General features: G+C 39.4%; 1 protein-coding gene across 1 annotated transcript in view; it reads right to left on the reverse strand.

Annotated features, from left to right (window-relative positions):
* LOC128686946 (isoamyl acetate-hydrolyzing esterase 1 homolog) overlaps positions 1–10437 on the reverse strand; it is a 14969-nt gene extending 4532 nt beyond the window's left edge. The window contains exons 1-4 of the mRNA XM_053774252.2: positions 10290–10437; positions 7214–7269; positions 4499–4709; positions 635–829 (exon numbers count right to left, since the gene is read on the reverse strand). Of these exons, the coding sequence (XP_053630227.1) occupies positions 635–829; positions 4499–4709; positions 7214–7269; positions 10290–10352 (525 nt within the window). The 5' untranslated portion in view covers positions 10353–10437. The remainder of the gene's footprint in view (positions 1–634; positions 830–4498; positions 4710–7213; positions 7270–10289) is intronic.
* Between the last annotated feature and the right edge of the window lie 3496 nt (positions 10438–13933).

Genomic DNA, 13933 nt, shown 5'->3' on the forward strand with positions numbered 1-13933 from the left:
GTTATACAGTGCCTGGAAATGGAGAGGAAATGAGGTTTGATCCAGGCCTGACTGCCTTCACCAGAATCAAGGAACCTACCTTGAGGGGTAAAAGGAAAGAGAGGACATCCTGTAATGCTGAGTATCCAGTAAATATGAATCATATAAATAACAGAATTGATGTTATATTTAGAAACATAATTAATCTTTAAATAATGTTAATATGCATAATAAAGTACGAATTATGTTTCTACTTTGATGCATTAAGCATATGTACATGTTAGACACATGTTCATCATCTTGTTGGCACAGGCATATCTTGTTAATACAGCGGTCACTCTAGAGTTCTTTACTAATGTGGCGCTTTTCAAATTTTTCGGCAATTTTCTAATTTTTTATTATCATCATTTTTCTATGCCTAGTCCTATTGTGCACTTAATAAATGATAGTACGAACATGTTTTTAGGCATCTATATATACTGTCAAGTGAAAAAAAGGCTGTGGTTCACTTTAAGGTGCTATTCACTTTACTGCTGGGGTCTGGAACCTAAGCTGCCATATTAGTGAGGTATCCCTGTATTGTGTACCATTAATACCTTTAATCGGAGGATCAAGCCTCCACCATGCCTAACACTTTAATCGACATTCTTCTCACCTGATTGATCATCGCTGTGTGAAGGTCAAGGCACGGGACCTTCAAGTCATTGGCAGTGTTTGAGCAAGCCTGAGCATACTTGGCAGTGAGTTCCTCGTTCTTCGTGTACAAGCGGCCACTTTCCGCACAGTTCCTCTGCCAAGCTTCACCATCGAGTGCTGGTGGTGTTATCACGATGGGATCAACCCCAAATTTCTGCAAGGATGACGCTATTAAAAATTTTTAATTTTATTGTAAAAAAAATTACATGTATGGTACAAAAGTGTGCATAAAATATATTTTTACAAAGAGCAGATTATATTAAGTTCTTGGGGCAAATATATTATGCTATTTTTATATAACAAAATTTCTACCATGTAAATAACAATAATGTACTATAATATATATTGAGGAGTTTGTAAATGATTATTTTTTTTAGATGACTGTCATAGGGATGAGCTATGACGGAGTGGGAGGCAGTTAGGTTCGATCCAAGGAAGTGGAGAACAGGTCTGATTCCTTGGATCATGAATGTAACAGCATCATGGCATTTCCCTCTGGGGCTCTATTACTGTAGAATTATTATTATCATAACTAAGTGCTAAACCCACAAGGGTCATACAGTATTATTGTAGAAGTCTAAATAGTCAAATCAGGATAAATTATACATTATATCACCTAGCACAGAGCAATTCTATACAAGGAGAGTAAGTGTACAAACACCCTGTACTATACTACAGTACTCTTAATTACCTATTACATTTTTAATACCAGAATGACCTTATAATTAATGTACAATATATATTTCAGTAGATATGTTGCAGTTTTTGAGCTGCAGTATCAGCACACCTCTGGCAAGACAGTGATGGAGTGAGCGATGATTAAAGTGTTTCTTCTTTTTGGGGTCACTTTGCCTTGGTGGGAAATGGAAGATGGTTTCAACAAATATATACATATCTTAACTATTATACTAACCCCTTGTCCTGTATGCGTTACAAAATTTAGAGAGAGAAACTTTCGTTTTTCTTTTTAGGTCACCCTGCCTTGGTGGGATATGGCCAGTTTGTTGAAAAAAAAAAAAAAACTGGTATACTGAGCCAATGTCTGCAATGTATTTGGCCTGTAATGCATGCTTCACTATTTAAATTATTATTATTATTTTTTACCTCATCAGCCATCTCTCACTGAGGTAAGGTGACCCAAAAAGTCATTTAATTACTGGTGCCAGAGGAGTGCTAACACTACAGCTCAGATGACCCTCTGAACTGCAACATTCCAGCACCTCCTTCAGTGTAGGTACTGTACTCCCCATCTCCAGGACTCAAGTCCAGCTAATTGGTTTTCATGTTACTTTGCTGGCAAGCCAACACCATGTCCACTGTGATAAATGGTTTAGAAAAATGACAAGTTGAAGCCATTGGCTGGCAAAACATTTCCTCAATAAAGATTCCAAAATGTTGCTGTCTCATTCTTCACTATGCCTATTAAAAACTACTTGTCTCCACTGATGTGCTTGCATATGTCTGGTGGATGCTCAAGCCATAACAGTCAAAGTTGCCTTTGCCCCCACCCCTTCCCTCCAACCATTCCTGACACAACTTCTCCCCTTTCTACCCTTCACCTCAAATTTATATATCTTCTTCATCATTTTATTCCTCTCCATCCTATCTAGATGCCCAAACTATCTCAACCAGCTATTATTATTATTACAATGTATTCAAAGAAAAGTATTAACCTAACAGGGGTCAGACACAGCCTGGTAAATGGAATATAACAGGATTGATCAGAAGGGAAGAGTAGCTCTGATTTCTTGCATCGACTTTAAGGCTACCCATTCAAAGATAAGTCTTGAAGAGGTTGTTTTGTTAATATATGTGGGATGATGTGGAAGAATACAGAGTTAAGCTCAGTGGCCTGCTAGGTGGAATGAACAATGAGAAATAATAGCATGCTGCATTTCTGAAGGAATGAGCAGCATTTATCAGCATGTTGGTGTATCAAAATGTAATGATGTACATCTTTGTCAGTACAAGAAAAAACCCACTTATAGACAAAATAAGAACATAAGAAAGGAGGAACACTGCAGCAGGCCTACTGGCCCATACTAGGCAGATCCTTCCCAAACCCACAAGCTTTCATAACCCTATTAACTCATGTGTAATTACAGAGATGAAAGTTCTGTATGAGAAATCTTCAGCAGAAGCTCTCGGCAGGATGTTAAAATATAAAGATATTTCTGTATTAGCCTCGATGGGATACGGCTGGTTTGTTGAAAGATTTCTGTATTATTGTGTTTCTGTCTACCTCTAGCTTTTTCCTTTGCACGTCTTAGTATGTTTATGACATTACAATTACAGTATGGTTTTTATATTTGCACTTGAATTAACAAAAAAAGGGCACAATACCATGACTGGAACGATACACAAATAACCCGCACATAAAAGAGAGGAGCTTACGACGACGTTTCGGTCCAACTTGAACCATTTACAAAGTGTGACTTTGTAAATGGTTCAAGTAAGTTCCTCTCTTCTATGTGCGGGTTATTTGTGTACACTTGAATTTATGGGTTAAGAGCTGTTATCCTACCTCGGGTCATTTCAAAGCCCAGCTCTAAGATACATTAACACCTTCCATGGAATGTGACCCACTGCAGTAGACTGACATCAAGGTACCTACTTACTGCTAAGTGAACAGGAGCAATAGATGTAAGAAAACATATCTAACATTTTCAACTGTGCCAGGATTAAACCCAGGTGCCTCAGATGTAAGACAAGGGTATTACTACCTGAGCCACACAAGAATGGAGGAACACTGCAGCAGGCCTACTGGCCTATACTAGGCAAGTCTTTCTCAAAACCAACCATTCCCACCCACCTAATTGTCTAACCATTTCCCCAAACCACCCAAGAATTTGCTTCAGTACTTCACACGTCACTGGTAGTTTCTAGGGCTCGTCTACCCTAGGAGCCCAATCTGGGATTAGCATTCCTTGAGGATTCTTGCTGGTGTAAAACTTGTAGGCAAAAAAAAAAAAAAAAAAAAAAAAAAAAAAAAAAAAAAAAAAAAAAAAAAAAAAAAAAAAAAACAGGACTACAAAGGTGTATAAAAACGGAATGTCACCCGAGATGTGTGTCACACTGGGTACACAAGTTCAGTGCAGCTACACAAATGTATTACACAAACTATTCCTTAGCAATACCCATCAAGGGGTTTGTCTTTAATATTAGTGAAGGATTTTCAATCCAAGAAACTGAAGTACCCTGCCCTTCCTCATCACTGGAGCTGAACTCTTCAACAGACTGAGGGACTGACAACCTCCAATACTTTTTCTCCAAGGTTGATGGACTGATTACATCATCTTAATTACATTTCTATTGGTCCCTTTGTATTTGACTGAAAAATCGTACTATGTAGGTGAAACATTTCATCAATAAAGATACCCAACTGATGCCCATGTGTCTTAATCTTCATCTCTCATCACTCACAAAATTGTAATAACACGACTGCAAACAAATCATGGAACGAGTGGGGCAAGTGAGCCCTAAAACTTGGCCAGCTGGCCTAGTTGTTAATGCAATGGCCTGTAAGTTTCAGGGTTTTCTTTCCATGGGTTCAAATCCCACCTGTTCCCTGAACTGTATGTCCCTTATGGGTCAAGTGTGTTCCCATAAATAAAATAACACTGTACATACTAATAATGTTAGGTACGTAAAAGGACACAAGTGCAACTAATGTGACACATTGTTAGTAATTCTACTAACATTATTACAATCTGTACTAATAATCCTTAAAAATAACCTTGCAGGAATATTCATTCCTTAACACTATACAGAAGTACATTAGTAAATTTTTATTACCACAGTCTTTCTTACTTAAATTACCCACCTGAAAATGTGCAACGATATCTTTGAGATTCTGCACGTAATCCTGTAGTGGTACATACTGCTGCCTGTTTATCATCTCACTAGCATCATTAGCTCCAAGGAAAACTGTAGCTCCTACGACATCTTTAAGATCTGACACGACATGCGGCAGCAGCGCTCGGCAGTCGCGGGTGTTGTAGCCAGAGAACCCTCGTGCCACCACATCTGCTCGTCTAGTGGAAAGAATGTTCAGCATAAATATTTTTATGTTGGTACTTTACTTTTATTAAGAAAAAATGCTCAGGAAACATTGTTGTCAATGAAATGCAGGTATAGTGATATGTTTGGTAGATGGGGAACTAGATGTAACATTACAACACATCTCACTGCACCATCATTACATATATACCTACAATACAGATGCTACTTGCTTTATGATGGTTTGACTATACAGTGGACCCCCGCTTAACGATCACCTCCCAATGCGACCAATTATGTAAGTGTATTTATGTAAGTGCGTTTGTACGTGTATGTTTGGGGGTCTGAAATGGACTAATCTACTTCACAATATTCCTTATGGGAACAAATTCGGTCAGTACTGGCACCTGAACATACTTCTGGAATGAAAAAATATCGTTAACCGGGGGTCCACTGTATTTTGAATTTACAATGGTGTGATAGTAATGCACATTCAGTAGACATCAATCTTTCATAAGAAAAACTTTTATTCATTTATTTACTTTTCAATCTTGGTACTATTTAGTTAACAGTAATTGTTTATTTCCTTATTTAGTGACAGTAATTATTTATTTATTTATTGTACCGTATTTTGTGGCTTATAAGACTTTAGTTTCAATGGCTCGGCATCGGACGTAACTGGGAGAGCTATAGCCCACCCCACATCCCAAACATATAGCTCCCATCACCGACCTTCAGTTTATAGGACGCAGAGTGGTTTTTGGGGACATTTTATGGAACAAAAAATGCATCTAATAAGCTACAAAATATGGTATTCATATCTGACTTACAATATTTTCAACTTACAATGGGTTCATTGGAACGTAACCATCTGTAGTGTCAACAATTTTACTCACTTTACTATCTATAAACATTTGTTTTCAAGGATTTCCAGTACTCTCCTTGCAACAATATCCTGCCATTCATCTTCCTTTGAAGTCAGCTAATTTTTCATTTATTCACATTCAAGTTTATTTCCACACAGTACTATAATGCACAGCACCTTTGTTACATATACTATAATAATAATAATAATAATAATAATAATAATAATAATAATAATAATAATAATAATAATAATAATAATAATAATCACAGTGTAGGTGTGCCTCTGGCAAGACAGTGATGGAGTGAGTGATAATAAAATGTTTCTTCCTTTTTGGGTCACCCTACCTTGATGAGAAATGGCTGATGTATTAATAAAATAATAAAAATTAAATAATAATATTTATTTTTTCTGCAGTAGACTGATAATATAGTTTACATGTAATAAAATATCGTTAAGTAAAAATAAAACCACTAGCATGTGGCACATTTTGGTTTAAGTCCCAGAGTTTTCTTGATGTTAGCATTGATGACAGACAGAAAAAAATAACACTGATTCAAATTAATGATTCTGGAGGTTAAATAATCCAGGATAGTCCATGAAAGCCAAGTAGTGTAGTTAATTTTCATTGGGGTTCGTTTTTTTTTTTAGGGCCTTCCCCAGGACGAGACCAACAGCAATTGACTTATTCCCCAGTATCTATTTATTGCTGGGTTAGTAGAGCACTCAACTCACACACTGAGGTCTGTGGTTTGATCCCTGGTATGGGTGGAAACATTTGGAAAAGTTTAATTAAGACACTTGCTGTCTATGTTCACCTAGCAGTAAGTATGTGCTTGGGTTTTAGTCACCTTACACCTGCTGTCCATATTCACCTAGCAGTAAGTAGGTACCTGGCTGTTAGTCGACTGGTGTGGGTCACATCCTGGGACAAAATTAACCTAATTTGCTCGAAATGTTCTGCATAACAAGGGGCTTTCTATAAAGTACATCACTGATGTCAGCTGTGGTCTGTATAAGTTGTCATGTACTTGTAGAAAATGCACTGCATGCTAGTGGCTTTTGTGCCACCCATTCGTATTCACACACAATCAACATTCGTATTCACACACAATCAACTTTTTTTTTTTTGTAACACTAGTGTGTTACAAAAGAAAGAAAGAAATGTTTTACATGAAATACTCTGCATAACTATGGTCTTTCTATATTCACAACTCAATATCACCCATCTCTGTGCAAATAGTGTATCATGCTGAAATAAAATACGTACATATACGAAAGGTTGGAGGGAGGGGGTAAAGGAGGTTTTGTGTGCGAGGGGCTTGGACTTCCAGCAGGCATGCGTGAGTGTGTTTGATAGGAGTGAATGGAGACAAATGGTTTTTAATACTTGACGTGCTGTTGGAGTGTGAGCAAAGTAATATTTATGAAGGGGTTCAGGGAAACCGGCAGGCCGGACTTGAGTCCTGGAGATGGGAAGTACAGTGCCTGCACTCTGAAGGAGGGGTGTTAATGTTGCAGTTTAAAAACTGTAGTGTAAAGCACCCTTCTGGCAAGACAGTGATGGAGTGAATGATGGTGAAAGTTTTTCTTTTTCGGGCCACCCTGCCTTGGTGGGAATCGGCCAGTGTGATAATAAATATTGTTATTATTATTATTATTGTTATAACTTACCGTTGAAAATGATCAGCCAGCAGAGCGCCCCAGCAACCTTCACCACTGAAACAAAACTGTGAATATCTTTAGTTGCAAACAACTGTATGATCCTTGTGGGTTTATTGCTTAGCTATGAATACAATAATAATAATTAGACACAGACAAATGTATGACTCTTGTGGGTTTACTGCTTAGTCATGATTGTAATAATAATAATTAGACTAAGACAACTGATCTTCACTCCCATCAAAGTTCTACAGTATTATGAATACAAATATTGTGATACATTGTACAGAACAGTAAAACAAAATATAGTGTATATACTTTAAAACAACTGCAGTTTATTCAAAAAAACATATGATCGTACCCAAGTTAATTTATATCCTTAAGACAACCGATTCCTGTGCTGTAGGATCCTTGTGAGTTTAGAGGTTAGTTCTGACCATAATAATAATAATTAAGACAACCGACGGCTAACTGATTCCTTAACTGGAAATTCATGAATTATTGCCATGTTTATGTGCATTTTGATTAGATTGTAAATTATTAATTATTTATTAGATTGTAAATTGCTTTTAGTGTATTATACTGTATTAGTATTTATTAGTTGAGGTTCCAGTCCAAGCTGGTGGTGGAGAGACATTATTTTGTTATTATTATTATAACTCAATGTTGAACACACATGATGATATGTATGATAATCTATGTAACTGTATTTAAGTATACCTGTACATGAATACAGTGGACCTCCGGTATTCGATGGCATCGGTATTCGATAAATCCGGTATTCGATGCATTTTAACGCAAAAATTTCGCCTCGGTATCCGATCGAAAACCCGGTATTCAATGCGATTCGTACGAGACGTGTCCACGTGTGGCCTGAACTGCCCCTTATGTGCCAGTGTTTACAAGCCAGCCAGTGTGCGTGCATCTAAGGATACATTTGGTACATTCCATATTATCACTGTTTTTGGTGCTTGTTTCTGCAAAATAAGTCACCATGGGCCCCAAGAAAGCTTCTAGTGCCAACCCTGTGGTAAAAAGGGTGAGAATTAGTATGGAAATTAAGAAAGATTTTGAAGGGTTTGGGGCTAACCCTGAGAAGCCTATGCCAGTTGTGGAATCCATTGTGCCTACTTCAAAAATTAAGGAAATGTGTGCACAGTGGGTTGAACTGCAAACCTTTATGGATGAAAATCACCCTAACACAGCTATTGCAAGCCGTGCTGGTGACTATTACAATGACAATGTTGTGGCCCATTTTAGACAAATCGTAAAGGAACGGGAGGTACAGAGCTCTATGGGCAGATTTGTTGTGCGACAGAGGTCCAGTGACTCTCAAGCTGGTCCTAGTGGCATTAAAAGAAGAAGGGAAGTAACCCCGGAAAAGGACTTGCTACCTCAAGTCCTAATAGAAGGGGATTCCCCTTCTAAACACTAACACCATCCACACTCTCCCCTCCTCCCATCCCATCAATCATCACCAGATCCTCATTAAAGGTAAGTGTCAATTATTCTATTGTTATTATTCTATTGTTATTGTAATTATTCTATTGCATTAAACTTAATATTTCATGTGGTAAAATATATTTTTTTCATACTTTTGGGTGTCTTGCACGGATTAATTTGATTTCCATTATTTCTTATGGGGAAAATTGATTCACTTTTCGATATTTTCGGTATTCGATGAGCTCTCAGGAACGGATTAATATCGAATACCGGGGGTCCACTGTACGTACTTACTTGCTTTTACTTACTATACTTACCTTACTTGCTATACTTACCATACTTACTATACTTAATTAACTTACTATACTTATATGTACTTACTTCACTTACAATACTTACTTTACTTATACGTACTTACTTCACTTACTATACTTATATGTACTTACTTCAATTAGTATAATTACTTTACTTATACGTACTTACTTCACTTACTATACTTAAACGTACTTACTTCACTTAGTATACTTACTTTACTTATACGTACTTACTTCACTTACAATACTTACTTTACTTATACGTACTTACTTCACTTACTATACTTATACGTACTTACTTTACTTATACTTATACTTTACTTAGGCTGGAATATTGCTGCACTCTAACAGCACCTTTCAAGGCAGGTGAAATTGCCGACCTAGAAAATGTACAGAGAACTTTCACGGCGTGCATAACGGAGATAAAACACCTCAATTACTGGGAGCGCTTGAGGTTTCTAAACCTGTATTCCCTGGAACGCAGGAGGGGGAGATACATGATTATATACACCTGGAAAATCCTAGAGGGACTAGTACCGAACTTGCACACGAAAATCACTCACTACGAAAGCAAAAGACTTGGCAGACGATGCACCATCCCCCCAATGAAAAGCAGGGGTGTCACTAGCACGTTAAGAGACCATACAATAAGTGTCAGGGGCCCGAGACTGTTCAACTGCCTCCCAGCACACATAAGGGGGATTACCAACAGACCCCTGGCAGTCTTCAAGCTGGCACTGGACAAGCACCTAAAGTCAGTTCCTGATCAGCCGGGCTGTGGCTCGTACGTTGGTTTGCGTGCAGCCAGCAGCAACAGCCTGGTTGATCAGGCGCTGATCCACTAGGAGGCCTGGTCACAGACCGGGCCGCGGGGGCGTTGACCCCCGAAACTCTCTCCAGGTCCAGGTAATACGTACTTACTTCACTTACTATCTTATACGTACTTACTTCACTTAGCATACTTACTTTACTTATATGTACTTACTTCACTTACTATACTTATACGTACTTACTTCACTTAGTATACTTACTTTACTTATACGTACTTACTTCACTTACTATACTTATACGTACTTACTTCACTTACTATACTTAAACGTACTTACTTCACTTAGTATACTTACTTTACTTATACGTACTTACTTCACTTACAATACTTATACTTACTTTACTTCACTTACTTTACCTACAGCGCTGCTCAGTAGCAGATAGACCGGTATATACATACATGTCCAATTTACGTAAAGTCCACAATAAACTATTCTTTTTACCCGACAATCACAACAGCTTGCTCGATCTAATAAATGCTGAGCATAAAAGAGTTTTTTTACTTGTGTAATAGAGTCCCCGAAGAGGAATATCTTGGGCCACTTGACGACCTTATGGACCGCCATGTTATTGTTGGGTGTTAAGGGTTGTTGTTACTGAGGAGCCGTAGATCATGTTATTGTTGGATGTTAAGGGTTGTGTTACTGAGGAGCCGTAGATCATGTTAATGTTGGATGTTAAGGGTTGTGTTACTGAGGAGCCGTAGATCATGTTATTGTTGGGTGTTAAGGGTTGTGTTACTGAGGAGCTGTAGATCATGTTATTGTTGGGTGTTAAGGGTTGTTGTTACTGAGGAGCTGTAGATCATGTTATTGTTGGGTGTTAAGGGTTGTTGTTACTGAGGAGCCATAGATCATGTTATTGTTGGGTGTTAAGGGTTGTGTTACTGAGGAGCCGTAGATCATGTTAATGTTGGATGTTAAGGGTTGTGTTACTGAGGAGCTGTAGATCATGTTATTGTTGGATGTTAAGGGTTGTGTTACTGAGGAGCCGTAGATCATGTTATTGTTGGATGTTAAGGGTTGTGTTACTGAGGAGCCGTAGATCATGTTATTGTTGGATGTTAAGGGTTGTGTTACTGAGGAGCCATAGATCATGTTATTGTTGGGTGTTAAGGGTTGTGTTACTGAGGAGCCGTAGATCATGTTATTGTTGGGTGTTAAGGGTTGTGTTACTGAGGAGCCGTAGATCATGTTATTGTTGGGTGTTAAGGGTTGTTGTTACTGAGGAGCCGTTTACCTGGAGTTTACCTGGAGAGAGTTCCGGGGGTCAACGCCCCCGCGGCCCGGTCTGTGACCAGGCCTCCTGGTGGATCAGAGCCTGATCAACCAGGCTGTTGCTGCTGGCTGCACGCAAACCAACGTACGAGCCACAGCCCGGCTGATCAGGAACTGACTTTAGGTGCTTGTCCAGTGCCAGCTTGAAGACTGCCAGGGGTCTGTTGGTAATCCCCCTTATGTGTGCTGGGAGGCAGTTGAACAGTCTCGGCCCCCTGACACTTATTGTATGGTCTCTTAACGTGCTAGTGACACCCCTGCTTTTCATTGGGGGGATGGTGCATCGTCTGCCAAGTCTTTTGCTTTCGTAGTGAGTGATTTTCGTGTGCAAGTTCGGTACTAGTCCCTCTATGATTTTCCAGGTGTATATAATCATGTATCTCTCCCTCCTGCGTTCCAGGGAATACAGGTTTAGGAACCTCAAGCGCTCCCAATAATTGAGGTGTTTTATCTCCGTTATGCGCGCCGTGAAAGTTCTCTGTACATTTTCTAGGTCGGCAATTTCACCTGCCTTGAAAGGTGCTGTTAGTGTGCAGCAATATTCCAGCCTAGATAGAACAAGTGACCTGAAGAGTGTCATCATGGGCTTGGCCTCCCTAGTTTTGAAGGTTCTCATTATCCATCCTGTCATTTTTCTAGCAGATGCGATTGATACAATGTTATGGTCCTTGAAGGTGAGATCCTCCGACATGATCACTCCCAGGTCTTTGACGTTGGTGTTTCGCTCTATTTTGTGGCCAGAATTTGTTTTGTACTCTGATGAAGATTTAATTTCCTCATGTTTACCATATCTGAGTAATTGAAATTTCTCATCGTTGAACTTCATATTGTTTTCTGCAGCCCACTGAAAGATTTGGTTGATGTCCGCCTGGAGCTTTGCAGTGTCTGCAATGGAAGACACTGTCATGCAGATTCGGGTGTCATCTGCAAAGGAAGACACGGTGCTGTGGCTGACATCCTTGTCTATTTCGGATATGAGGATGAGGAACAAGATGGGAGCGAGTACTGTGCCTTGTGGAACAGAGCTTTTCACCGTAGCTGCCTCGGACTTTACTCTGTTGACTACTACTCTCTGTGTTCTGTTAGTGAGGAAATTATAGATCCATCGACCGACTTTTCCTGTTATTCCTTTAGCACGCATTTTGTGCGCTATTACGCCATGGTCACACTTGTCGAAGGCTTTTGCAAAGTCTGTATATATTACATCTGCATTCTTTTTGTCTTCTAGTGCATTTAGGACCTTGTCGTAGTGATCCAATAGTTGAGACAGACAGGAGCGACCTGTTCTAAACCCATGTTGCCCTGGGTTGTGTAACTGATGGGTTTCTAGATGGGTGGTGATCTTGCTTCTTAGGACCCTTTCAAAGATTTTTATGATATGGGATGTTAGTGCTATTGGTCTGTAGTTCTTTGCTGTTGCTTTACTGCCCCCTTTGTGGAGTGGGGCTATGTCTGTTGTTTTTAGTAACTGTGGGACGACCCCCGTGTCCATGCTCCCTCTCCATAGGATGGAAAAGGCTCGTGATAGGGGCTTCTTGCAGTTCTTGATGAACACAGAGTTCCATGAGTCTGGCCCTGGGGCAGAGTGCATGGGCATGTCATTTATCGCCTGTTCGAAGTCATTTGGCGTCAGGATAACATCGGATAGGTTTGTGTTAATCAAATTTTGTGGCTCTCTCATAAAAAATTAATTTTGATCTTCGACTCTCAGTCTGGTTAGCGGCTTGCTAAAAACTGAGTCATACTGGGACTTGAGTAGCTCACTCATTTCCTTGCTGTCATCTGTGTAGGACCCATCTTGTTTAAGTAGGGGCCCAATACTGGACGTTGTTCTCGATTTTGATTTGGCATAGGAGAAGAAATACTTTGGGTTTCTTTCGATTTCATTTATGGCTTTTAGTTCTTCCCGTGATTCCTGACTCCTAAAGGATTCTTTTAGCTTAAGTTCGATGTTTGCTATTTCTCTGACCAGTGTCTCCCTACGCATTTCAGATATATTGACCTCTTTTAGCCGCTCTGTTATTCTTTTCCGTCGCCTGTAAAGGGAGCGCCTGTCTCTTTCTATTTTGCATCTACTCCTCCTTTTTCTTAGAGGAATAAGCCTTGTGCAAACATCGAGTGCCACCGAGTTAATCTGTTCGAGGCATAAGTTGGGGTCGGTGTTGCTTAGTATATCTTCCCAGCTTATATCGGTTAGGACTTGGTTTACTTGGTCCCACTTTATGTTTTTGTTATTGAAGTTGAATTTGGTGAATGCTCCCTCGTGACTAGTCTCATTATGGCGGTCTGGGGCTCCGCGCATACATGTCTGAACCTCAATTATGTTGTGATCTGAGTATATTGTTTTTGATATGGTGACATTTCTTATCAGATCATCATTGTTAGTGAAGATGAGGTCTAGTGTATTCTCCAGTCTAGTAGGCTCTATTATTTGCTGGTTTAAATTGAATTTTGTGCAGAGATTTAAAAGCTCGTGTGAGTGTGAGTTTTCATCAGAGCTGCCTCCTGGTGTTATTACTGCAACAATATTATTTGCTATATTCCTCCATTTTAGGTGCCTTAAGTTGAAATCCCCCAGGAGCAAGATGTTGGGTGCAGGAGCTGGAAGATTTTCCAGACAGTGGTCAATTTTTAACAGCTGTTCCTGGATTTGCTGGGATGTTGCATCCGGAGGCTTGTAGACTACCACAATGACTAGGTTTTGGTTCTCGACCTTTACTGCTAAAACTTCCACTACATCATTTGAGGCATTAAGCAGTTCTGTGCAAACAAGTGACTCTGCAATGTACAGGCCAACCCCCCCCCCTTTTGCCTGTTCACTCTGTCACATCTGTATAGGTTGTAACCTGGGATCCATATTTCGTTGTCCA

This window comes from Cherax quadricarinatus, chromosome 7 (genome assembly GCF_038502225.1).
Source record: "Cherax quadricarinatus isolate ZL_2023a chromosome 7, ASM3850222v1, whole genome shotgun sequence".
Taxonomy (NCBI): Eukaryota; Metazoa; Arthropoda; class Malacostraca; order Decapoda; family Parastacidae; genus Cherax; species Cherax quadricarinatus.